At 39.4% G+C, this 24,301-nt stretch overlaps 1 protein-coding gene across 3 annotated transcripts in view; it reads right to left on the reverse strand.

The window, feature by feature from the left end:
• The window catches only part of LOC130918450 (E3 ubiquitin-protein ligase RNF14-like), a 51,325-nt gene extending 27,504 nt beyond the window's left edge, over window positions 1-23,821 (reverse strand). Inside the window, exons 1-7 of one of the 3 annotated variants that reach the window (XM_057840147.1) lie at window positions 23,524-23,821; window positions 17,988-18,118; window positions 17,345-17,908; window positions 17,194-17,263; window positions 14,804-15,007; window positions 7,200-7,372; window positions 5,111-5,982 (exon numbers count right to left, since the gene is read on the reverse strand). In XM_057840147.1, coding sequence (XP_057696130.1) covers window positions 5,854-5,982; window positions 7,200-7,372; window positions 14,804-15,007; window positions 17,194-17,263; window positions 17,345-17,908; window positions 17,988-18,118; window positions 23,524-23,671 — 1,419 coding nt within the window. In that variant the 5' untranslated portion in view covers window positions 23,672-23,821 and the 3' untranslated portion in view covers window positions 5,111-5,853. Of the gene's footprint in view, window positions 1-5,110; window positions 5,983-7,199; window positions 7,373-14,803; window positions 15,008-17,184; window positions 17,264-17,344; window positions 17,909-17,987; window positions 18,119-23,523 lie in introns of those variants that run through there. The other 2 variants (XM_057840146.1, XM_057840148.1) reach the window with 2 other exon arrangements.
• Window positions 23,822-24,301: the final 480 nt, after the last annotated feature.

Genomic DNA, 24,301 nt, shown 5'->3' on the forward strand with positions numbered 1-24,301 from the left:
TAATTTCAAGTGATGATGTCACGCAGCCCCCCATTATTTGCAAAATGGACCCGAAATGGTGCCATTCGTTTATGCTAGGTTTGTGCTGTAAAAATATTCGAATTTTGCTATCGTTTTACAGATATTGTGATGTTAATTTTGAGTGATGACGTCAATCGCAGACTCTACGTCGTAGCTGACGAACCGCACCAACTCTCTCAATAACAGGAGTGTCTCAATAACTAGCATACATGTAGCACAATTGAATGGCACCCTTCCGGTCCATTTTGCAGTCACTCAAAATTAATATCTCACTATTTCAAAAATGATTGCAGCACAAACGATTGACACAATTCTTAGCCATTTTCAATGGAAATTCGGGACTGATTGACCTCAGATTGACCTATAAAAGAATTGGTAATACCTCAAAAATAATAGCAGCACAAATGATTGAGATCATTTTTCTATAAATTTACTTCATGGAGGTGCATACCCATTAAGTTTTGTAATATAAAGTTATGAATTATTATGAGATTGACATGTTTGTCTATGTTGTCATTAAAGGGGCATTAGAATTATGCTGTTGTTCATAAATGCCACTATTCATTGTCTTTTTCTGCTGCCGTATATCACTAATGAATGAAATGAAGACAATATTTTGATGGTGTGTATTCTTATGAAACAATAAATATTATATTAATAACCAGTTTGAGCTGTTTAATACAACAACGGACTGTGCATGCATGCAGTCTGACCACGGACGCTTGATAACTTCTGGTCATCTGGCAAATATAATGATAACATCAACCAGAGATTTTGGGTTCGAATCAAAGCAATGACAATTGTTTCCATGACCCAATATGGATCTGAGCGATTAGATCAACAGTGACTGATTACTATGATAAAGTGCAGAAACGACATATGTGCGAAATGTGCATAAAATGTGCTAGCGCATGCACAAGCATTCCTATAATGGACCTATTGCTAAGCCACGCCCCCTTGGAAAACTGGCAACCCAAGGCTCTGTCAAATTCTCGGTGACAGTGACTGAGTGAACGAATAATTCATGGATGATGGCAGGAGTTCAAATTTCTGAATTTGCATTACCACAGCTGGAAATAGACCTGGTTTTTTTTTTTTAATGAAGTGATTTTTTAATGAATTTTGTCTAGAAGGCAACAGAGAGGGTTGCAGTATGCTGTGGAACGGTATGTCCAGAGGTGGGTAGTAAAGCGTTACATGTACTCCATTTACATTTACTTGAGTAACTTTTTGAGAAAAATTTACTTCTAAGAGTAGTTTTACGAAGCTCTATTTTTTACTTGAGTGGATTTGTGAAGAAAAAAAATGCTACTTTTACACCGCTACTTTGGGCTAGACAAGAGTTGTTATATTTTTCCTCTTTATTCTACATATTTTTCATTTTTTTGCCAGCGATGCCAAGAGTAGAGGCGTGGTTGGTGTATTACCAGGGTAGTTCTACCAATTTCACCAATGAGACCTCGCAGCGATAATCACATGACTCCATTATACCAATCAGACGCAAGCTTGCCGTTCTATCTTCACACCAGCCTGTTCAATCATGTGGTGTCTTCAAAGCATCGTAAAAAATGAAGTATTTTATATAGAGTGCTGCCCTCAACATGACCCGAAAGCGCAGACTTTAACCTCTCTCCCAGTTTTTATATGGCACTGATTGACCACGGAAAACCGGAGATATGATCCTTTTCATTTCAAAATAGCAATTTGAAGGAAATCTTCACGATTCAAACTCGGAATTATTTTCTCCACCAGAGGGCAGTCATGCTCTTTGGACAAATATGCTTCATTTATGTATTTTTTTTTTCTCTCTCGTCGTAATTCAATGATTTAATTTGTATTTCTTTGGCTTAATATGGTTACGTAACGGGTTATTGTACAGTTTCATTATAACGATAGTCCATATATATAACTTTGTGCTCAGAAAAAACATACCATTGTTTAAAAACAAAAACAAAAAATATAAGCGGTTACGCACAATCAGTGTTGGGAATAACGCCGTTATAAATAACACCGTTACATAACGGCGTTATTTTTTCAGTAACGGTGTAATCTAACGAATTATTTTTTCCGCCGTTACAACGCCGTACTTCAGTAACGGTGTAATCTAACTTTTTTTTTTTTTTTTATCCTGCCGTTACAACGCCGTTACAGTTACGGACGGTCAAAAGTGGTGCGTTACTTACTCTGAATAAATTGAAGTAACTACCAGCCGTAGCGAGTCTACTCTGCTCTGTTTATTTGTCATCCAAGACTTGAGGTGCGTTCAGGTTCGAGAATAGCGCACGTGTTTTATTTTGTGCTTTTTCTTAGCAAAGATATACCACACAGGACGTCCTGGCACTCTGTTTCTTTAATAGTACATATAACTTCAACATTAACACAAACGTACGGCTCTCGCCAGGCCGTGTCTCCAATCATTCCCGCATCATGTGAGCAAAACAATATTGGCGCCGTGTGCACTTCAGGGTGCCTTGGATAATTCTGTATCAGAATATTACAGCACATACTTCTTATGACTCCAGGCTGTTTGTCCCTGCTCATTCAATTAGACAATGCTTTCCCAAGCTTGCTAATGTTTCTGTGTTTGCTACACCTGAATGCTAGCCTCGTTCCCATCCCCCACTGTCAGCTAGCAAGAATGCTGGTTCCATCTTGAGGACGGCAGACGCTTTGAGGGTGACGGGAGGATAGGGGGACGAGGCTACCTGAATCCACCACCTGGATAGATGCGATGGAAATGATTGTGATTGGCTAAGGGTTAGAGTCATGTGTCATGGTATGCCAATCAGAGCCGGTGTTTTTACACAAACCGGAACAGCGCGTGCGGCAAACACACACGCAAAACAGATGCAGAGGGATATGATGGCAAAGCATTCAGAGGAAAATTTGTCCTTTACGAGGTGGTGATATAAACACTATTTCAAGTGAAAATACTTGAAGTACAGTAGGCTATGTCGACTTGACCAGTTGTCTCAGGTTATGAGAGTTAGATTTAATTGCTTAAACTCACTTTATATTGTTTGCTGCTGATAGTTATTTTATTATATTGTTTACTGTTTATTTTTGTTGCACTTCAAGTGTAAAATAAACCTGTTGCTGGTGAGGTGCAATAAATATTACTAGGTTGTATAACACAACTACTTGTTTGTTCTTCTCTATTCAACTGATTCGAATACTGCTCAGAAAATTTCAAATTCTTTGACATTCAACAACTTCTTTTTAAAGTAACGGAAATAATTACTTTCCCTGGTAACTAGTTACCTTTACTATAGAGTAATTCCGTTACCAATTCAGTTAATATTTGGAAGAAGTAGTGAGTAACTATAACTACTTACTTTTATAAAGTTACGTGCCCAACACTGCTCACAATGTTACTCATTACGAGAGTATTCTTTTCATCAAATTATTTTTTTACTTGTACTTAAGTGAATTTTTTGGACGACTACTTTTACTTTTAATTGAGTAATATTACTTCAAAGTAACGCTACTCGAGTAAAATTTTTGGCTACTCCACCCACCTCTGGGTATGTCCATGATATTAAACTTTACAGAGAGGAGAGCATTATTAAAATCGAGGCGAAATGCTACCACTCACAAGTTAAAAACGAGAAACCCCACAGGCTGAATATCTATCTAGCTATTGCGTTAGCTACTGTAATTTTCGGACTATAAGCCGCTACTTTTTTCCTTCATTTTGAATCCTGAGGCTTATAGTTTGTTAGTTTTACAGCTTATTTGTTGATTTATTTGGATTAGTAAGTAACAAACACTTCATTTGACAGCGGCGTCGTACGACTGTCATAAGCCCATCATAATTATGACATGACGCTATCATGGGCATTACTGAATGCTTATGACAGATGTCACTAAGTGTCATCCAGCAAATTATGTTACTAACTCCATTAAGGTCCAGCTCGGATCTTTTACATCGATTCAAAAGTGAGGTAATTTGCCGGATAACACTAAATGACATCTGTTATAAGCATTTATTAATGCTCATGACAGTGTCATGTTGTATTTAATGTTTGTCTAATGACAGTCTTATGGCACCCCTGTCAAATAAAGTGTTACCAAATACCCTAACTTGCAAATGAATGAAACAACCGGAACAGTAACTGAAGAAATAATTAGCATAGAACATGGATTTTGATTGTTATTTACAGCTGTAGTGCTGCAATGCATGCATGTTGGCAACAACAGTGTTGACAGCAGGTGGCAGCAGAGGTTGACTGTCTCCCCCTAGAGAATAGTGATGGTCAAATGAAGCTTCTTGAAGCAATCAAGCTTTGCAGTCAATTGGTTCAAAGCTTCATGGTGGTTCATTTGATCCTATGACCGTCATAAAAGCCGCTGTCAACTGGTGTTACCGGTTAATATCTTTTGGTGTTAATATCCCATAATACAGTGAGGACAGCTGTTTATAGTCCAATGCGGCTTATCTATGAACAAATGCAGTTTTCATGCCAAATTTTGTGGGTGGCGGTTTCTCATCAGGTGTGCCTTATAGTACGAAAATTACGGTACTTAGAGGCGTTATGTTGTATGTTCTGTCGGATTTTGCTCCCGAAGCTTTTGTGGCGCTCAATAAGCTTTTTTTTTTTTTACATTCAGTTGGATTCTCAATATTAGCCAGAAGTGCTAAATAAACAACTTACATCATAAACATATATTTCCAACATGAATATGGCGTAAATAAATGCTTAAGGTGTTATCGGTGAAAGAGTGGCGTGCAGTCGAGTTAATCCCCGAGCCATATGCTGGGATGTGTGTGAGGAGAACTTTCCTTCGTGTGCGTCCGTGACCAAACGTAAGTACATATACCTTTCTTTATAGAAAGTTTGTGGTGTTTACTTTGGACTTTCAGTTCAGGAGTTTTGACAGCTTAGTTATATTTTATTCTGTTTGTGTAATGACAGGCTAGTAAACAAGTAGTCACCACACAGTACATTTCTATGTAAGTCTCCGGGTAGTGTCAGAGTTTTCTGATTTGGAGGCGTGGTTTAGGGATAGGCCCATTGTGAGCTGCAAATAGTAGTAGTACTAGTAAGGACTTGGTGAAATGCCCCCCCCCCCCCCCCCCCAAAAAAAAACTCCAATGTTGATTCTTTTTTTTAAACATGGTTTTCATGTTGTTTTTGTTTAACTGCCAATTTTTATGCTTTTTAACAGAGTGGGACTCAGACACAAGCTTACCTGCATGACAGGCAAAGTCCTATACCATTCAACCAAGCAACCAACTAACCACCTGAGTGATACTATTTCAACAGAACCGTAACTGACAACCCATTTGGAGAAAAAAAAAAAGCATTTAACAAACAAAATCATATATACTAGTATAACATATACACTCATTCTACCAGTGCCCAGGGTGCACCCTACCACCAAGTGTGACGACCCTGTGTGTCATAGATAAAGCCAGACATGAAGACACATTATGACTTGCATTCACATGCATTCCCACAATTACGAAAAGCGGTGGTGAACTGATAGCAAATAGTCCTACTCCAGTAAGTAGGTAGTTATGGAACAAGAAGTGCAAATGTCTTTTTTTCTCTCTCTCTCCCCAGTTACGTCATTGTAGTGTCTCCTTTTAGCTTGAATATTATTGATTCACTATTGGATTTTCTCTAGTGGATATATAAGAAAAATATAGGAAATTATATTAAAACAAAGGTAATGTGTAAAATTTGTTCATATTAGACAGTGCGGGACTGAACTGTATATATCTATTCTTCCGTTCTCGCATTGGTTGAACAATGAGAGCATTCTCCTTCTAGAATGTACTTTAGCAGTGGTCCAACAAAAGAGTGTTCCATCCATTCGAAGCAGCACTTATAGGTAAAGGTAACATTCGCTGCTCTGGAAGTGTTGGTATGTCCTGCCTGAAAGCACGGTCAGGCAGATCCAGCAGAAATGTCGATCACACTGTGAGCATGTGACAATGTTACACCCGCCGTTTTTCTGCAACACATAACAGTGGGAAATTACTTTGAATTATTATTATTTGGGATGTCCCCGATCCAATCACGTGATTGGAAATTGGGCTGATAGGGCCATTTTTCAGAGGACCAGAATCACGTGAAAAGGGTTGGATTTTTAATTATTTAATGGCTAAAAATATTCCAGAAATACGATGGCATTGCCAAAAGAAATTTATATGGCGGAAAACACAGACAAGACTGAAAAAGCAGTTTCTGCTCTTGCACTCCCCTTTAAAATAAACTGGTGTTTTTTAAGCCAAAATAACTGTTGTGTTTGATAGAAAAATATGTCTATATGCTGCCATAGACGTTTCATGGCCTCCGGACTATTTTTAGTTTGTCTGTTTTACCCTGGAGACCCCGTTACAGGCACTGCGCAACTGCTTTTGTTTCAACCCAGCCAATAAAAGAAGGCAAGTAATTATATATATTGTTCAAAATGTCTATCATTCTTAGCTTAGAAACATTAATTGATGTCTAAAATTTAGTTAAAAAAAACGACAAATTATTCACTTGCATATTTTAAACTTTTGATCAAATTACATCACATAAAAAAATGGTGTTTGTAAATAGGTCGCGGTCACGCTTAATTGTTTTTTGTTTTGTTTTTGTTACTGTCGCATTTTCCCCGATAAACTTTTAGATGATAAATAATCGATCCAAACAAAGAAAAATTGAAAGAAAAAAAAGTTTTGAAAAGTAAATATTGGAAAAAGAAAATCTCAACCACACCTTCTTGTCTGTGAATTCTGCATCGCGACCTTTGTTATAGTACCGTGTTTCACCCATAAAATCCCACAAAGTCTGTCTATGGCTATTCACAGCTGTGTCTTGACACTCGGTGAGACAGGCTACATGGAGTTTTTTGATCGAAACAAGATTCCTTTTTTTTATTTTAAGCTTTCCAATGATGTATCACACATATAGGACAATTTTGAAATTTTGCCAAATTGGGGGTCTCACAGCAGAACTTCAAGTCACCTGAGTGTTTTTTTTCGCCGTATACATTTTATACTTCGGGACACTGCAACACTCCCAGAAAAAGCAGAAGAGGAAGTACTGTAGACAGCCGCAATAGAATAACATTCTGGTAGCTAACACAGGAACTTAATGGGTATTTTACCATCGAACGGCGAGGAGTGCAACAGCGACTTGACTTCACGTATTAATCTGTTGAAGAAAAAAAAATTAACATACCTCTATCTTGCAGGAGCAGTATGGACAGTTTTTGCTATTGAGTGCAATCCAGCCCCCACTTAGGTAGTCCTCAAGCTTGGGAAACCGACCCTTTCCACCATACCTGCTTTCTAGCAGGCGCCGTCTCTGCTTACTGCCACTCGCATAGTCTTCCCATAGAGCTTTCATACCCTCTAAAACATACACAAAAACTCTCATGAGCCTGAGCCAGTCTAACTTGTACTGTAAGTCATTTAAAATAAAACTCAAGCAATGCATGGCAACTCAATTATGCATGGGCTGAACAATTAACTTGTTTTAGAAGGCTCTTTCTTTAGATTTAGAATTGACATTTTTTGTAGATAAATGAATAACAACCTGTTGTGTTCAACTCCTTGGTATGTAGAATGAGAGCTCTGAATGCCTTATAACAACGCAATAGTTTTACTCTGTTATGCGTGTGTGTGTGGGGGGGGGGGGGGATACTCCCTTTGTGGTTGTTTATTATTGTGTCGTTAATTCAAAAATCTAGCTGAACAGATAAAAGGGTTAATACAAGAGACAGTGTTTTAAATAGCCTGGAGCATCACAGTTCCAGGCTGTGACACTGCACATAAAGTAGCATAAGCGCACCCTGGTCCGCTTGCATTCATGAGTGAAGCAGGATGCGCTTAAAGTAGACTGAGACCAACAATTTTTGAGCGGACCAGAGTTACATTTACAAAACGAAGTGAAGTGGACTATCTGAGAAAAAGAACTCTGGTCAGTATAAAACAAACCAAACAGTGCTAGTGTGAAAGCAACTTTAAAGCTGTAGTGTGAACTAATTTCTTCACATGCCAAATAGGGTCACAAGTAAAGTAATTAAACATTGTCCACCAAATAAAGCATGAAAAAATAATTTATATGTTGTATATTTGACAAAATAATCGCGTTTCCGAAGTTCGAGCCTGAAAGGGGACGAACCCGGAAGTGATACGTCACACCGGAAACAGCGTTGGCAGCTCCATACATACGGCCGCCAAACAAAGCCCTTCAAACAATGATTCAAACAGCGATATAAGCGATAGACCGAGCGCAAGGGAGGAGATCCAAGTTTTTGAAGAGTTGGAGGAAGAAGAGGAGCTTGGAATTTTATGTTGAATCTAACATGTATTAGCCAGACGCTAATCAGAATGCAAACAATGTACCTAGACTACCTGACATGGAATGGATACAAGACCCATCGAGATTACAACATTGGTAAGATATAGGCTGTTATTATTTTTATGATTTGAAGATGCAGGCATTTGCACATAATGTTATGTTTTTGTCTATCTGATGACATTGTTAAAAAAAATAATAATCAGACTTCATGTTCATTTTGGCAGATCCGGCAGCTCTCGTGCATATAAAATAATAATATAAAAACGTTGGGGGGAAAGAAGGAGATGAGTCTTCGATGGCTTTCTCCACTTTATTGTGGCAACAATAAGAAAACAAAATAATAGCGGACTGCCGCCACATTCGACCGCGAAGTTTTGCTTCTCGCCGATCTCCTCCTCGCCTCCCACTCCAGCGTCTCTTAAACGGATTGTGCATAGTGTCTTGTTATGAGCTTTTTGTTAACAAATGTATCGAACACACGACGCGCTGACAACCTTGTCTCTTTATTAACACATGGAGCAGTTCTTATGGAAAAGTTAGAACACAGCTCGGCACAGCTCTCGGCAGGAATTGGCGTCTAATGGCGTGAGGAAATGTAGTTTTTTCACAAAGGCGAACAGATTACAAAGCACCACTTCAGTGTTGTCCCGAGACGACATTTCCCATGATTCACTGCGTGACATGCGCGCTCGCTGATTCGCTGCGAGATTGACTCAATGGCTACGCTAAACCAACACGCTATTTTTCAGCTGTCAGCGGCTCTCATAGCTTATACTGTTCAATTCCACAACAGTAGGCAGCTATGCTTTGACAAAGTCATCAGTCATCTATCCAAAAATCACACTTACTTTTTGGCAAATCCTTGATCATAAGCAGACCGGTTAAGGAAGCAGGCATCTTAGAAGTGTTTGCAGCAGAGTACACTACTCGATGATGGCGTGAAATTCATTCGTTTCGTGCGAACGAAAGATGTCCATTTACGTGCCCTGCTATCCTTTGGCCACTCATACAACTTTTCGTTTGAGCGAGAACAAAACATCGCCACACACCGCTGTGGCATCTTATCGAGAAGCAGTGCAACAAACAATACTGTTCTATGGTGGACTTCCCTCGCATGTCTAGGTGTGACGTAATTTCCGAAGATTGCCGAAGAAAAGCATTTTCGTTGTCAAGGGCGTTGCTATGGGTTAAACAAAGAATCTGGAAGGGTTGCGTTAAAAAAAATAATGAAAATATGCTTATAATTGTTTAGCCATTGATATTATTCAAAAACATGGTTGGCCAACCTTACTTCAAAGTTCCCCTTTAAGGTGACATACAGTAATGCCTCTTAATTGCTTCTCATAATTCTCATAGGTGGCTCAAAACCACCCCATATATTGCTCCCGTGATGCATTCCATAGAAATAAATGAGATGAGCTTTTGAACACACAATGAAATCTGGATAAGGGCTCACATTTCTCCCATTTCTTGTCATCTTTCTATTGCTCCTAAAGGACCCTTAGGAGCAATACAGTTACAAATGAAAGTGACAAATGATCACAAAATGAGACAAAAATGAGAAGCAATAGTTACAGTATGTGTCAGGAGTTGAGATTGGCAACAACATTTTTCTAAGGGACTTTTGTGGCTGCAATTGCCAGCAATTGGTATCAGACGATATCATTTCGTAGCCTAAAATAACACAGTAGGTAAAAAGAAACAATGTTCATCTGTTTGAATTCTGTGAGAGAAACAATGTATTGATTACACATTAGTTCTTCTACTATCCGTAGCTTTAAATTGTGTTTGTGCTGAGCTATGAGGCAGGGTAGCTGATAGTTAAAAACGATTTACCATTGGGATACCATGCGAGTGGAGGGGATACACCTAATGGCCCATGGAAAGAAATAACACATTTGGGTATGACAGGTGAAGGGAATAGTATCCTTTCCCATATTTACTCTTTGACTTTTTGTATTACTCTAACACGCTCAATATGATAAAAGGTCATTTAATCATAGTTTAGGAAAAGCAAGTCGACTATATTTGAAGTATGAAAGGCCCAATGAATGCAGGGCGGACAAAAGAGCCCGATGTGAATGCTGAGTTGCAGGATCAGCACAACACCATCCTGACTGGAGACGACAAACATCAAGAACGTCACGACGACGTGGGGGAACTCCATGCGCACCCTTACAGCTGAGTGTGAAGGATTGACGCTGACGGAGGGGCTCATAGCGCGTTTCACACAGCTGGGGGAGCGGTATGATGGCCAAGCCATCTACTAGTACAAGGCCACGTCTGGGCCACCAAATCCCACCATCAGCTCTTCTGGTAACCAACAATCAGAGGTGGGTAGAGTAGCCAAAACTTTTACATAAGAGTAGCATTACTTCAAAATAACATTACTAAAGTAAGAGTAAAAGTAGTCATCCAGAAAATGTACTCAAGTACAGGTAAAAAAAAGTATGCAGTGAAAAGAATACTCAAATAATGAGTAACATTTTGAGAAACTGCTTTTTTTTTTTCTAACAATGGTATATATATATTGTTTTAGCACAAACTTATCCATACGAACTGTTGTTATAATGATACTGTACAATAACCCATTACATAACCACATTAAGCCAAAGAAATAATAAAAAATCATTAGATATTACAGAGAAAAAAACTGTAATCAAGCATTATTTGTCCAAAGACTATGGGTGCGCTGCCCTCTAGTGGAGAAAATTGCTCCTAGTTTGAGTAGTGAATACTGTAGTTCCTTCATAGTTACTATTATGAAATTAAAAGGATCATATCTCCGGTTTTCCGTGGTCAATCTGTGCCAAATAAAAACTGGGAGAGAGTTTTAAATCCATGATTTCGATTAATTTTGAGGGCAACACTCAATGTCAAATACTTCATTTGTTACGGTGCTTTAAAGACGTGTGATTGAACAGGCTTGCGTGATCATAGAATGGCAGGCTTGCGTCTGATTGGATGATGGATGTGTCGTGTGATTATTGTTGCGACGGCTCATTTGTGAAATTAGTAGTGCTACTCTTGGCAATAGCAACGCTAGCAAAAAAAAAGAATATATCTAATATGTAGAATAAAGAGGAAAAAATGTAACGACTCTTGTGTAGCCCAAAGTAGCAGAGTAAGAGTAGCGTTTTTTTCTTCACAAATCTACTCATGTAAAAGTAAAAAGTATGGCTTCGTAAAACTACTCTGAGAAGTACATTTTTCTCAAAAAGTTACTCAAGTAAATGTAACGGAGTACATGTAACGCGTTGCTACCCACCTCTGCCAACAATGGACAGTCCAGAACAATGAAAGGACTCCCACAAGGAACATCTGATAACGGAGGAACCCGCGACTGAGAAGTGAACACTCAGCACTCACGTGGCGCTGAGGATGGCAAAATCCTCAACTCTCATTGTCCTGACAACAGTAATGCCCAAATTCTCCTGTCCAATCCACAGCAGACAATCATCCTAAACAACGCCCAAAAACACCCTTCTTCCACCCCACAGCCTGGCCCACAAAAGCCCTCAAAGGACTGAATTCTTTAGCTAGCGCCATCTTTTTTCGGGAATCTTTTTTTGACCTGTAATATGGTGACCCTGGATCCAACCTTCCTCTTTGTCTAGGTCTCTGTGCTGTTTTTGCTTTGCTGTCTGATTGGTGTCGACTTGGAATAAATTGTCAACTTGTGTTTCGTAGCCTTCTTCCAGCTTTTAAAATGGAGTCAGTGCAAGGGGTTAAAACTAAGGTGAATGCGTGGGGTTTGGCCTTTTAGCCGGGTTGTTGGTGTTGTGCTGGCTCGGGTCGTTGGAATTGCAGTAGTGTGGTCCCGGCGCTTTGGCTGGCGTGATTCCGGTCAAATTCCAACACAGGGCATGGTTTTTGTACAAGCAGTGTGAATGATATGAGAAAATTAGTCGACATCCTAGTTTTCATTGTGGTATCGTTAATCCCGAAACCAACAGTTCATATCCATATTTATAAGTACTTTATCTTCCCTCTTCTTATCCATCTGGTTATTAGGAGTATCCCCTCCTCACATGGTGTCCCTTTGATAAGAATAGTCATAACAAACTTGCATCTTAAGGGAATAGTATCTATTCTCATATTTACGGTTCGAATGTTTGTATTACTCTAACACACTTAATATAATCAATAAGGGAATAGTATCTTTTCTTGTATTTACTGTTTGACTGTTTCTATTACTTTAACGTACCCAATATAAAATAAATAGCATTTATACAATAGTTTAAGGGAAACAAGCAGAATATATTTGACATAGGGAATAAGAGCTGCATGACGCCTTCTGACCACGGAAGCCCAACGTGTGATTCCTGTAGCTGACTGAGCAAGATTGACGCTGACTACAAGGTGATAGGCAAGACAGCTACAAGCCCACATCTGCAACACCAAATCCCGCAATTGCTCTTCAGGACAGTCCAAAACAAATGGCGGGACGCCCTGTACTACCACAACACCCGATAACAAAAACATCTCTAAGTTTGGTAGCTCAGCGCCTCTCAGACGGTGAGGTGCGCCGAACCTCCCACCTCAGTTGCCTCAGTAACCATGACACAACAACGAACGGTGACGCAAGAACTTGACTGCCCAAATCTGCAACAGAGGAATTATCCTAAACAACACCCAGGCACACCCTTCGTCCGGCCCACCGTACCGCAGACTTCAAAAAGACTGAACGTTTAGCTAACAACTGCTGCTAACAACAGAGAATTGCTTCTCTGTCGGGGACCTATTTGCTGTTTGCCTTGCCGTTTGATCGCTGTCGACCTGAATAAATTGTCAACTTGTGTTTCGAAACCTTTTTCCAGCTTTCAAAATGAAGTCAGTACAAGGGGTTAAGACAAAGGTAAACGCGCGGAGTTTGGCCTTTTGCCCGGGTTGTCGAGATTTCGGCGGCCCGGGTCGTCAAGGTTTCGGCGGCCCGGGTCGTTGGAGCTGCGCCAGTGCGGGTCCGGCAGTTCGGCTGGCATGATTCCGGCAATCTGGCTAAAAGGTTCCTTCACATCACTACTTACAATTAGGTGGCATAATCATTTAATCATGTCTATATGCAGGGGTGCACATAAGTGGTTCACATGCGTCCATGCGTACTGGACGTAGACAAACGCGCTGGCCCTCAACGGCTTCCATATGCTTTTGTGTACCGATGGCTGACCACTGTATTTGAGGCGGACACGGGAAAATCACTTCTCAAAATGTCAAAGAGGCAGGCCCCACTGAGTAATTATTTCCGTGTTCCCCCACCCCCGTCAAAAGACAGACAGACGACAGAGACGTCACCAGAGCTACCGAAAAAAAGGACTTTTGCTGAAAAGTGGCTGCAGGACGTACCAGGGCTGGAAGCAAATGATGCTCGCACGGAAATGTGGTGCAACATTTGCCGTGAGTGTCCGAATGTCGCTAATAAGAGCAGCGCATTTTATGTACGGTCAAATAATTTCAGCCATCCAAACTTTGAAAAACACGAAAAAAACAGAGCATGTGGCAATTAAGCAAACTATGTCAGACAGGACCCCACTCGCCCTATGGACAAGTGACGGAATAAAGTTATTGAAGAACAGCGCCATGCACTGACAAACGTGTTTTTGCTCGCATTTCACAAAGCTAAACATGCACGTTCAATGAGCTCTTATGAGGAGGACATCACACTTTTACAAAGGCTTGGCGTTAATGTGGGAGCCGCATATGAATGCCCTTAATTTTGAATTAGTGCTTTTATGTTTATTTCTTTACCTTTCACTTCAAAGTAATTGCAATTTTGTTGTGCCAGTTGATGTTAATCAAGCGGTAATTGTTTATATAATTAATTAAAGGTAATTGGTCATTTTATCGCATCAGGCGGGTCGGCTCTCAAGCTCAGTGAGGACCAAGTCACATCTCCAGGTCCTCCTCTGAGAACGTGGGCAAAAAAAATATGTGAGCCCCTGTCTATATGCCTGTCTATATGTATCCATTTCTTTAAAGCTGTTCCATTAAAGCCGTTTCAGCCTTTAAGACCCAGATTTACCATTATCTGTATCTAAAGAGCTTAACAAGATAGGAAAATATGAATAAATAGATAAAATTTAACAATTTTTACATGAATTGCAGTCATGCAGTGACAGAACTCCTGGAAACAGGCAAGTTTGGGTATTATTAACATGAAGAGGAAGGTGGACACATACAGGATCCTTCCATTTGATTGGCTAAAATACTGAATACTAAAACAGTGATAAAATGCATGCCTGCTCTAAGGCAACCACCTCCTGGAAAAGCTGGCTTTTATTTACATTTTCTTCTCTATTGCATGTCACAAAAAGGAAATTCTGCTTTTTTTTTTTTTTGCAATTTACTAAACAAGATTCTGTCCACTGGGATGCACATGACTAGGGTGTTGCCTGTCCTTGTAAATACAATTTGTTTGTGCCAGAATGTTACATATTATAATACCACACTGTAATTAATTACCTGCAGTCTCATAAACCTACCAAGTGAGCGGGGCAGGTCTGCAATGCTTTGCTCTGAATCATTTTCTGGGTGGCTATTCAGCAGTTCGCAGTCATTAGTTCCATGGTAAGCCTTTTTGCAGGAAGTGCAGAAGGCAAAGCCACAGATGGAGCAGAGGGCCACATTGCCGTCCTTCTCTATAATCACTGGAGATGCACAGGAGGTCCGTGGACAGTATATCACATCTGAATGGAGAATCACATGACACATACCGTGCTCAAGATAAAACTGGCTGAAACAATGGACTTTTGGAATTAATATAATTAATTACTATCAAAACAGTTTGTGTGCAGCTGTATAATATGTATATATATATGTATATATACACAGTGGTATGAAAAAGTATCCGAACCTTTTGGAATTTCTCACATTTCTGCATAAAATGCCCATCAAATGTGATCTGATCTTTGTGAAAATCACACAGATGAAAATACAGTGTCTGTTTTAACTAGAACCACCCAAATTTAGTTTTTCAAATTTTAATGAGGATAGCATGCAAACAATGACAGAAGGGGGAAAATAAGTAAGTGAACCCTCTGCCTACAACTATATGTAATACTATGGCCAAGAATGGTGTTCATGGGAGGACTCCACGGAGGAAGCCAATGCTGTCATAAAAAAAACATCGTTGCTCGTTCAATGTTCGCAAAAAGTCACTTGGACACACCGCAGAAGTTTTAGCAAAATATTTTGTGGACTGATGAAACCAAAATTGAATCGTTTGGGATTACAACACAACGGCATGTGTGGAGGAAACAGCTCACGGACAACAATACCACATCCCCACCGTGAAGCATGGTGGAGGGAGCATCATGATTTGGGGCTGTTCTGCTGCCTCAGGGCCTGGAAAATTGCAATCATTAATGGAAGAATGAATTCACAAGTTTATCAAGATGTTTTGCAGGAAAACCTGAGGCCGTCTGTCGGACTGTTAAAGCTAAAAAGAGGATGAATGCTGCAACAAGACAATGATCCAAAACACAGAAATAAATCAACTTCAGAATGGGTTAAGAAGAACAAAATACACGTTCTGGAGTGCCCAGGACAAAGTCCAGACTTGAACCCCATTGAGATGCTGTAGCATGACCTAAAGACATTGACTCATTCCAGACATCCCAGGAATCGGAGTGAACTACAGCAGTTTTGTCGAGAAGAATGGGCCAAGATTAGTCCTGATCGATGTGCCAGCTACAGGAAGCGCCTGGTTGAAATTACTGCACCCAAAAAGGGGGGGTGTGGGGGGACAAAATATTAAATGTGATAGTTCCCTTACTTATTTCCCCCCCTTCTGTCATTGTTTGCATACTATCCTCATTAAAATATGAAAACCAATAAATGTTTGGGTGACTTTTAACAGGAACTAATAGAAGAGAACACATCACCCCTGTGCTCCAAGCCCTTCACTGGCTTCCAGTCGAGTTTAGAATTAAATTTAAATCCTCCTTCTTACATTTAAGACCATTAATGATTTGGGGCCATCTTATCTCACAAATGCTCTGGTTCCATACCGCCCCAACACAATACTTCGTTCTCAGAATGCAGGTCTACTGGTAGTTCCCAGGGTCTCTAAAAGTACAGTAGGAGCTAGAGCCTTTAGTTACCAAGCTCCTGTCTTATGGAATCAGTTTCCAGCTAATATTAAAGAGGCCGACACAGTCTGTACATTTAAGATTACACTAAAAACGTTCGTATTTGACAAAGCTTATGGTCAGGCTAGTTCAAAACAGACTGGACTCACAGTTCAGTCTAAGATGCCCTAGGAGCTAATATCTAGTTGACTGGTCTCTTCATCACTAGTCACCCGGTGTCCCCTTTCCCCCTTTCTACTTTTTCAGCCGCAGCCGCCTGACTATCCTGACCCCTGGCTGGATGGACGTCCTCGTTGCCCCCCCCCCGTCTCATCTGGCTAGATGGACCCCCTCATGTTCCCTCACCCCATTGCATCTCTACAAACTGGAACTCCTTTTGCTAATACCCATCATCAGTCCTGGTGTATCTATAGCCTGTCCGTCCTGGGTGTGGATCTCTCCTGACTGTGGTTCTCCCCTAGGTTTCTGTTTTCCCACTGGGTTTTTGGAGTTTTTCTTTGCCGCCATGGAGGGTCTAAGGATAAGGGATGCCCAGGACATGAACTCCTCTCATTCATCTACTGTATCTGAATTTGTATCAAATTGACTCTGTAAAGCCCTCTGAGACAACCTTGTTGTGGGCTATACAAATAAAATTGTATTGGTTTTAATTAAAGCAGACAGTTTTTTCATCGATGTGATTTTGACACATTTGATGGTGATTTTATGCAGAAATGTGAATAATTCCAAAAGGTTCAGATACTTTTTCATACCACTGTATTGTTATATGTTACCTGACATACGGTCCAGGGTGGACTGCAAAAGAAGGCGGTCATAGCGTTTGAACAGTTCTTCGCCTACTAGACTCTGCACCTTCCAAATCAAAACAAAAGAAAATCAAAGATGAAGGGAAGACTTGACGTAGTTCAAACAACATTTCTACCCTACTCTTACTTGTGCTTGTGCGGGTAAAGCTGTGCAGCCTTCCTGAGCACAAGTGACACCACGGACATTTCCCTCTGTTATCTGAACCTTGCAGTACTCAGCGAGACAGGATCGGCAGAAGACATGACCGCATTCCTGTATCTTGATACATTCTGAACCCAGGTAACTTATGAAGCACACAGCACAGTCATAAACTGTGCTTTGAAAAACTTTCTGTTCCTGTGCTGCATCATGGATCAAAATCTTAGACAGGAGAGTTTGCGATGGAGTCAGTGAGAGACCAGAGAAGGGATTGTGTTCGTTTAAAGGGTCTCGTGCTTCGTTTTTATCATCACTAAGTGAGCGAGGGTGAGAATATCCGGTGGTCTGACTGTTTTCCTGCTCCGAGGGTTCCACATCCATTGTTCCTTGGCTACTGAATGAAGTGCTGGGCTCATTTGACAGTTCTAGCATGGAAGTGATGTTCAGGAATCTGATAGTATCTTCTCTTAGAAACTGTACCCAAGAGAAGAGCACCACATCACCTCTGCTGGCATTGTAGAGTTCAGTGAGATGAGTTCCAAGATCTGCAAGCTGGAGATAAAATGTGTAAAAGGTTATACAAGTACAAGTACAAAAACCTATATAGATGTTCCTGTGTTCCACAGATTACCTGCTTTTGAGTAAGCCAGCTACAACAGAGAGTGAAGTCAGGTGGAGAGGAGTAAGGGTAATTCTCAGGGAGTTCAAAGGTCAGAAGCAGTGTTGGAAGGAATGATATCTTGTACTGCTTTAATGTGCCACCTTTGAAAGAACAAATATAATCAAAATAAAAGAAAAAAATCAACAGTAAGATACTACTGACAAAAGTTTATATATAACATATATAATATATATGTATATAATGTATATATGTACATTTATGGCGGAATACACTCAGGTGACTTGAAGTTCCGCTCCTGACCCCCAATTTGGCCAAATCTTAAAATTGTCAAATGGGGTGTTGAACTGACATAAAAAAAACTTATGGAAAGAATTTGCACCTTGCTATTGTGTCCTTTTAACATAAAGCACACATGTCTAGCCAACATTAGGCACTTATGTTGTGCGAACATAACGCACTCTTGTTGAGCCAACATAAGGCACTCATGTTCACCCTAAAATACATGATGAACCAGCATTAAAGAATTACATAATTTGACCTGATTAAATTGCTTTCCTTCAGTATATAGCAATTGTGTTCTTTTAACATAAAGCACACATGTTGAGCCAACATAAGGCACAAATAGAGCTGTCAAATTTATCGCATTAACAGGCGGTAATTAATTTTTTTAATTAGTCACGTTAAAATATTAAACGCATGTACGGAATGACCCACTCACGCTTTGCAGCAAACAGACTACAATGGCATCGTTTTACGTACATACAGAGCTAAGAGGCAGTGACAAGTGAGTGGAGTGGATACAGGCATTCATTTGGACCGTGGTTTTAATTGCCAAAAGCTTTGACATCTCTTCCACAATGAATACTTTTGAGGGAAGCGACGTGGGGAAGAATGACAGGAGTTGATCTTTTTCTTAACACCCTGCATTGTACTCTATGCAGAAAAGATACAGTATAGAGTTTGCAGCCGCCACACACAGTCATGGTTGCCCCACTTCCCATCATGCATTTAGGCAGAACAGTTTAGTCACTACAGTATCATTTATTGAAAGCTCAACAAATACACTGGATGGCAATATTTAGTCACAATATACAAACTCACATTTTTCCTTAAAGAATCTATACGTGGATCCCTTTCACAGAAAGAATGTTAATAATGTTAATGCCATCTTGTGGATTTATTGTTATAATAAAATACTACAGTACTTATGTACAGTATGTTGAATGTATGTATCCGTCTTGTCTTATCTTTCCATTCCAACAATAATTTACAGAAAAATATGGCATACTTTAGAGATGGTTTGAATTGCGATTAATTACGATGAATTAATTTCTAAGCTGTGATTAACTCGATTAAAAATTTTAATCGGTTGACAGCCCTAATTTTAACGTAAATGGCCGTCAATGGCATCAATTTATATATGCCTCAATGGAATCCAGTACATTGGCATAAATAGTAGCGACATTCAGGATATTCAATGGCATAGCTGTCAGTGGTATTGACTTACTTAGGCGCCAGTTCAATGTCAATGGGCTGTAATGGTAAGTGGTCAAAAATCACAACCACCTATGTTTTCCTGTCACTGAAAATGAAGGGGAAAATGCTTGCCATTAAAAATGAATGGAATTCCGGTCATTTTGATATTCAAACGGTGCCGGTCGGTCAAGCGGTTTGGAGTCTCCAGTGCACCGAAAAAACGTGGATAATAGGTTTATGAAAGAAATAAATAAAAATAAAGTTGAGGAATTTTACTAGCTGGGCCTGTGCCTTGCAAAGCCCCATCTAGTTAAAAAAATCACTTTTCACAAACAAAATAATAATTAAATGGTGACGGTTATTGGGCCGGCCGGCTCTACCATTGAGGAGTCACTTATTTTTTCAGGGAGTTGTCAACCCTACTTTTACTGTAAATCTCGCGAGAAATGACAAAACTATGCAATTGGTTGGAAAGGCACGTTAACATTATGTTGCATCAACATGATCTAATCTAGCTACTCATTCACTGTTCATGTTTATGTATGGACTGCATGATTGACTCATTCTCACCTTGGAAACATGATGTGTTCTTGCTGAAAATGCACTTTGTCTTTTAGTAAACTTTACAACCTACCGGAGTCATTTTTTTTAGTGTATATGCATGTGTGATATATCATTGGAAAGCTTAAAATCTCAATTTTCTGGGGGAAGACACATTTTGAACAGGAGGGCATTTTGAAATTAAAAAAAAAAATTCACAGCAAAACCCTAACTGGAGGTGAGACCACACGAGAGCAGAATTAAAGATGCCACGATTTTAACAAAATATAACTGCGTACTTACCTCTATTCGATCCAAAAACTCCTTGTATCACCGAGTGTCAAGACACAGCTGTGAATGGCCAGAGCTGGATTTGGGGGGGATTTAATGGGTGAAACATGGTAATATAACAAGGGTCGCGATTCAGAAATCGCAGACATCAAGGAATGGTCGAGATTTTCTTTTTTATATATTTACCCTTAAGAACACGTCACGCAAATAAACGAATCTGATTGGACGATTGATCTTGTACCTTGCTCGAGAGCCTGTTCATGGGCTAGGTCCCAGACTATTTCCCACAGTGTTTGAAAAATGCAGGGAGAGTAGTCTGGCTGTGCCAGGCAAGTACTTATGTACAGTATGTTGAATGTATGTATCCGCCTTGTGTCTTATCTTTCCATTCCAACAATTTACAGAAAAATATGGCATATTTTATAGATGGTTTGAATTGCGATTAATTACGATAATTTTTAAGCAGTGATTAACTCCTTTAAAAATTTTAATCGTTTGACAGCCCTCGCATGTGTGTATATATATATATATACATATATATATACATATATATATATATATATATATATATATACACACACACATATATATACATATACATATATATACATCTATATATATATACATATATATACACACATATATATATATATATACATATATATATATATTAGGGGTGTCAAACGATTTTTATCGAGTAAATTACAGCTTAATAATTAATTAATCAATTAATCCAATTAATCGCAATTCAAACCATCTATAAAACATTTTTAATTATATTTTTCTATAAATTACTGTTGGAATGGAAAGAAAGGACACAAGGCGGATATATACATACAACATACTGTACACAAGTACTGTATTTGTTTATTGTAACAATAAATCCACAAATGGCATTATTAACATTCTTTCTGTTAAAGTGATCCACGGATAGAAAGACTTGTAGTTTTTAAAAGACAAATGTTATAGTTACAAGTTATAGTAATTTTATATTAAAACCCCTCTTCATGTTTTTGTTTCAATAAAATTTGTAAAATTTTCAATCAAAAGTAGAGTCAATATAATAAGAATAAAAATAACAATTATAGGCCTCATTACTACAGACTGAAGTGCTTTTCTTTTTGTGAACATTTTTTTTTTTTTTGAGAGAGATAGGAATATTATTTTTGTTGTGCTTTCACTAAACGATACTTATGTTTGCTGTGAAGGAGAAGCTTATGCAAATAAACGGCGCGGTCCAAAGAACGCCTGTGTCCACTCGCCTTTATAAAATACATACAGTGGGGAGTATTTGATACACTGCCAATGGGTTTTCCCATTGCGAGTGTATCAAATACTTGTTCTCCCCACTGTATCTCTACATATCTTACCCAAAATACAAGAAGAGACAAATAATTGCCACTAAAAGAAAGAAAACTTATGGAAATATGTGTGGAGCACAAATAGCAATTTGCATTGCATTGTGCATACAGCATAAACATCTCACAACTACTAATTTTCCCACGTTTAGAAGAAATAACATTAGTATGGAACGGCGCTGCCCCCAAGCGGCCAGTGGCATTCTCTTCACTCTTAATGTCCATAAACAGGCTCATTGTAATTTGTTTAAGGCAGTGCTTCTCAATTATTTTCTGTCACGCCCCCCCCAAGGAAGACGTAAATGTTTCGCGCCCCCCCAAACTCTCTGTCGCCACTGTAAATAGTATCATTTGTCTATAAAATTACTATTATAAATACGCATCTGCCTAACATTGTGTCCTTTTTTTCTAATAAAGAAAAAAAGTAACATAGATCAACTTATAATAAAGTATAACTTTATTATAAACATTGTTTTGTTTGTAACAGAGAAGACTTGATGTGCATCAATTTGCCTGAATTAAAAAAAAAAAAAATTCACATCCAAACTAAAAAATACACTCAAGGTACATTTTTGACCATTTGATACAGAAAAATAAAATGTAATAAAATCAGTAAATAATACCAAATTAAAATTGATTAGAAACATTCACTCATGAGGACAATGTGCCCAAAAATTTGACCGAAAAAACAAATCTGAATAAAAGGGGGGGAAAAGTGTCCTTGGACAGGACAGTTTTTATTTTTGCTGCTCACAGTATTTACCTCCTTTGCAATGATGTGGAGTTATTTTTCAATTAGCATGCTAACAATGCTCACTGGCTTACTGATATAACACTGACAAAGCAGGACGATTGTTGGCAATATTCGGCACGTTTTCACTGAAAAAATCAAGCGGCTTAACAATGAGATTGGGGTCTAATGTCTTTAAGTGGCGTCTTAATTGATTTGGCTTCTTGCTGTCTGCTATAATTATTTTTAGACACAGTAAACAGTGGTCTTTCATCATCACCCACTGTATTAAAAGTCAAAGCTAAAAGGCAAACGGCACGAAAAAAGCGCATTCACGGCGGCCGAGGTAGAACCGTAGGTGAGGGCAGTCGCCGTGACGATCCCAAGCCGAAAATGGCACTTCTCGGGCGGCGACGTGAGAACCGGTGTAGGTTCACTATCCTCTTCCCCTCTAGACCTACACCGGACAAGACAGTGGGTCGCTGCGTGAGTGAGTCCGGTCGGAAAACGGCTTTCGAAAACGGCGGTGGCACACTGCTCTTCATATCTGTTGTCTGTGTGGGCTGAGTGCTCTTCCTTAGTTCAAAAATACTGCGCGCACTCTGAAAATGAGAGCGCCACTGCCACCTACTGAGTGGATGTGCAAGTACACTTTATTCCAGTACGGCAAAAAAAAAAAAAACCCACATAAAACATGTTCCCCGAGGTCACATGCGCCCCCCCTGGCATTGCTCTGCGCCCCCCCAGGGGGGCGCGCCCCACTATTTGAGAAGTACTGGTTTAAGGCAATGTGCGAGCTGGTCATTCAGTGCATGCGTTAATTGCGTCAAATATTTTAACGTGATTAATTTAAAAAATTAATTAACGCCCTTTAACGCGATAATTTTGACAGCCCTTATGTATATGTATATATACACATACTGTACATACATATATGGGTATATCCTCAGTCAGAACTACCAAAATTAATAAATATTGTTAAATGCCCGAATATTGAATTGACTGACCTGAAATAGGAGAGGGTTAGTCTGATTTGATGTTTTTTTTTTTTTTTTTTAAGTTGGAAAAACCTTGTATTTAATGTATGAAAATACTGTCCATTTAATACTACAATCTTTAAGAAAGTTGCATGACACAAACCATTGTTTACCTTCTCTGAGTGCCACTTTGTATTCCGAGGGAAGCTCTACCGAAACTCGTATCTCTCCCGCAGACTTCGATTCATGGCGAATAAAGTCCTCTGAGCCAAAGATACTTTGCAGAGCAAGCAGTTCATTTTCTTGCTCCTCAAAGGCCATTCCAGCAATTTAAATGACGGACACAACCTTTCACTTCTTCCTTGTGTTGTTCATGTTGTGTTTCCTGCTTACCTTTGCTTGCCTGTCCCGCTCGTGACTCATCTGTCTGATGTAACAATAAACGCCCCGTTGCAACTGCTCTACAGCGGCTGCCTTAATGCTTGCGCTACTTGTTTGACATATCAAATCAGACAAAAAGCCGATATCGCGGTAAGGTAAGCAGCTCAGCTCTCAACCCAACCCACAGAGGTACGCACGTTGTGGTGGTGATGGTGGAGGCTCAATGCTTGTAAATGCAAATTAGTGGTGTCAAGTGATTAAATTCTTATAACCGCGATCACGCTCAGTCCATTGTTATACCACACTTAATAGCATTTTTTTAATGAAATGCAAAAATTAGTATATAATTTAGGTTTTAAATTAACCCTTTAAAGTAACACTAGGTAGGTAACTTTTCAATCATTCACATTTTCATAACATTTGTGGAGATATGTCGACTGACAATTAGTTGAATGACACTTCTTTTAAATCTTAAGGGGGTCTGTATTGCTTTCACCCGCACTAATTAACTTTGAGGAGGGTGGCAGGCAGAGGTTGCGCTGGACATTTCCGTTGTCTGTCATTTTGACT

This window comes from Corythoichthys intestinalis, chromosome 7 (assembly GCF_030265065.1).
Source record: "Corythoichthys intestinalis isolate RoL2023-P3 chromosome 7, ASM3026506v1, whole genome shotgun sequence".
In the NCBI taxonomy this organism is placed as follows: domain Eukaryota; kingdom Metazoa; phylum Chordata; class Actinopteri; order Syngnathiformes; family Syngnathidae; genus Corythoichthys; species Corythoichthys intestinalis.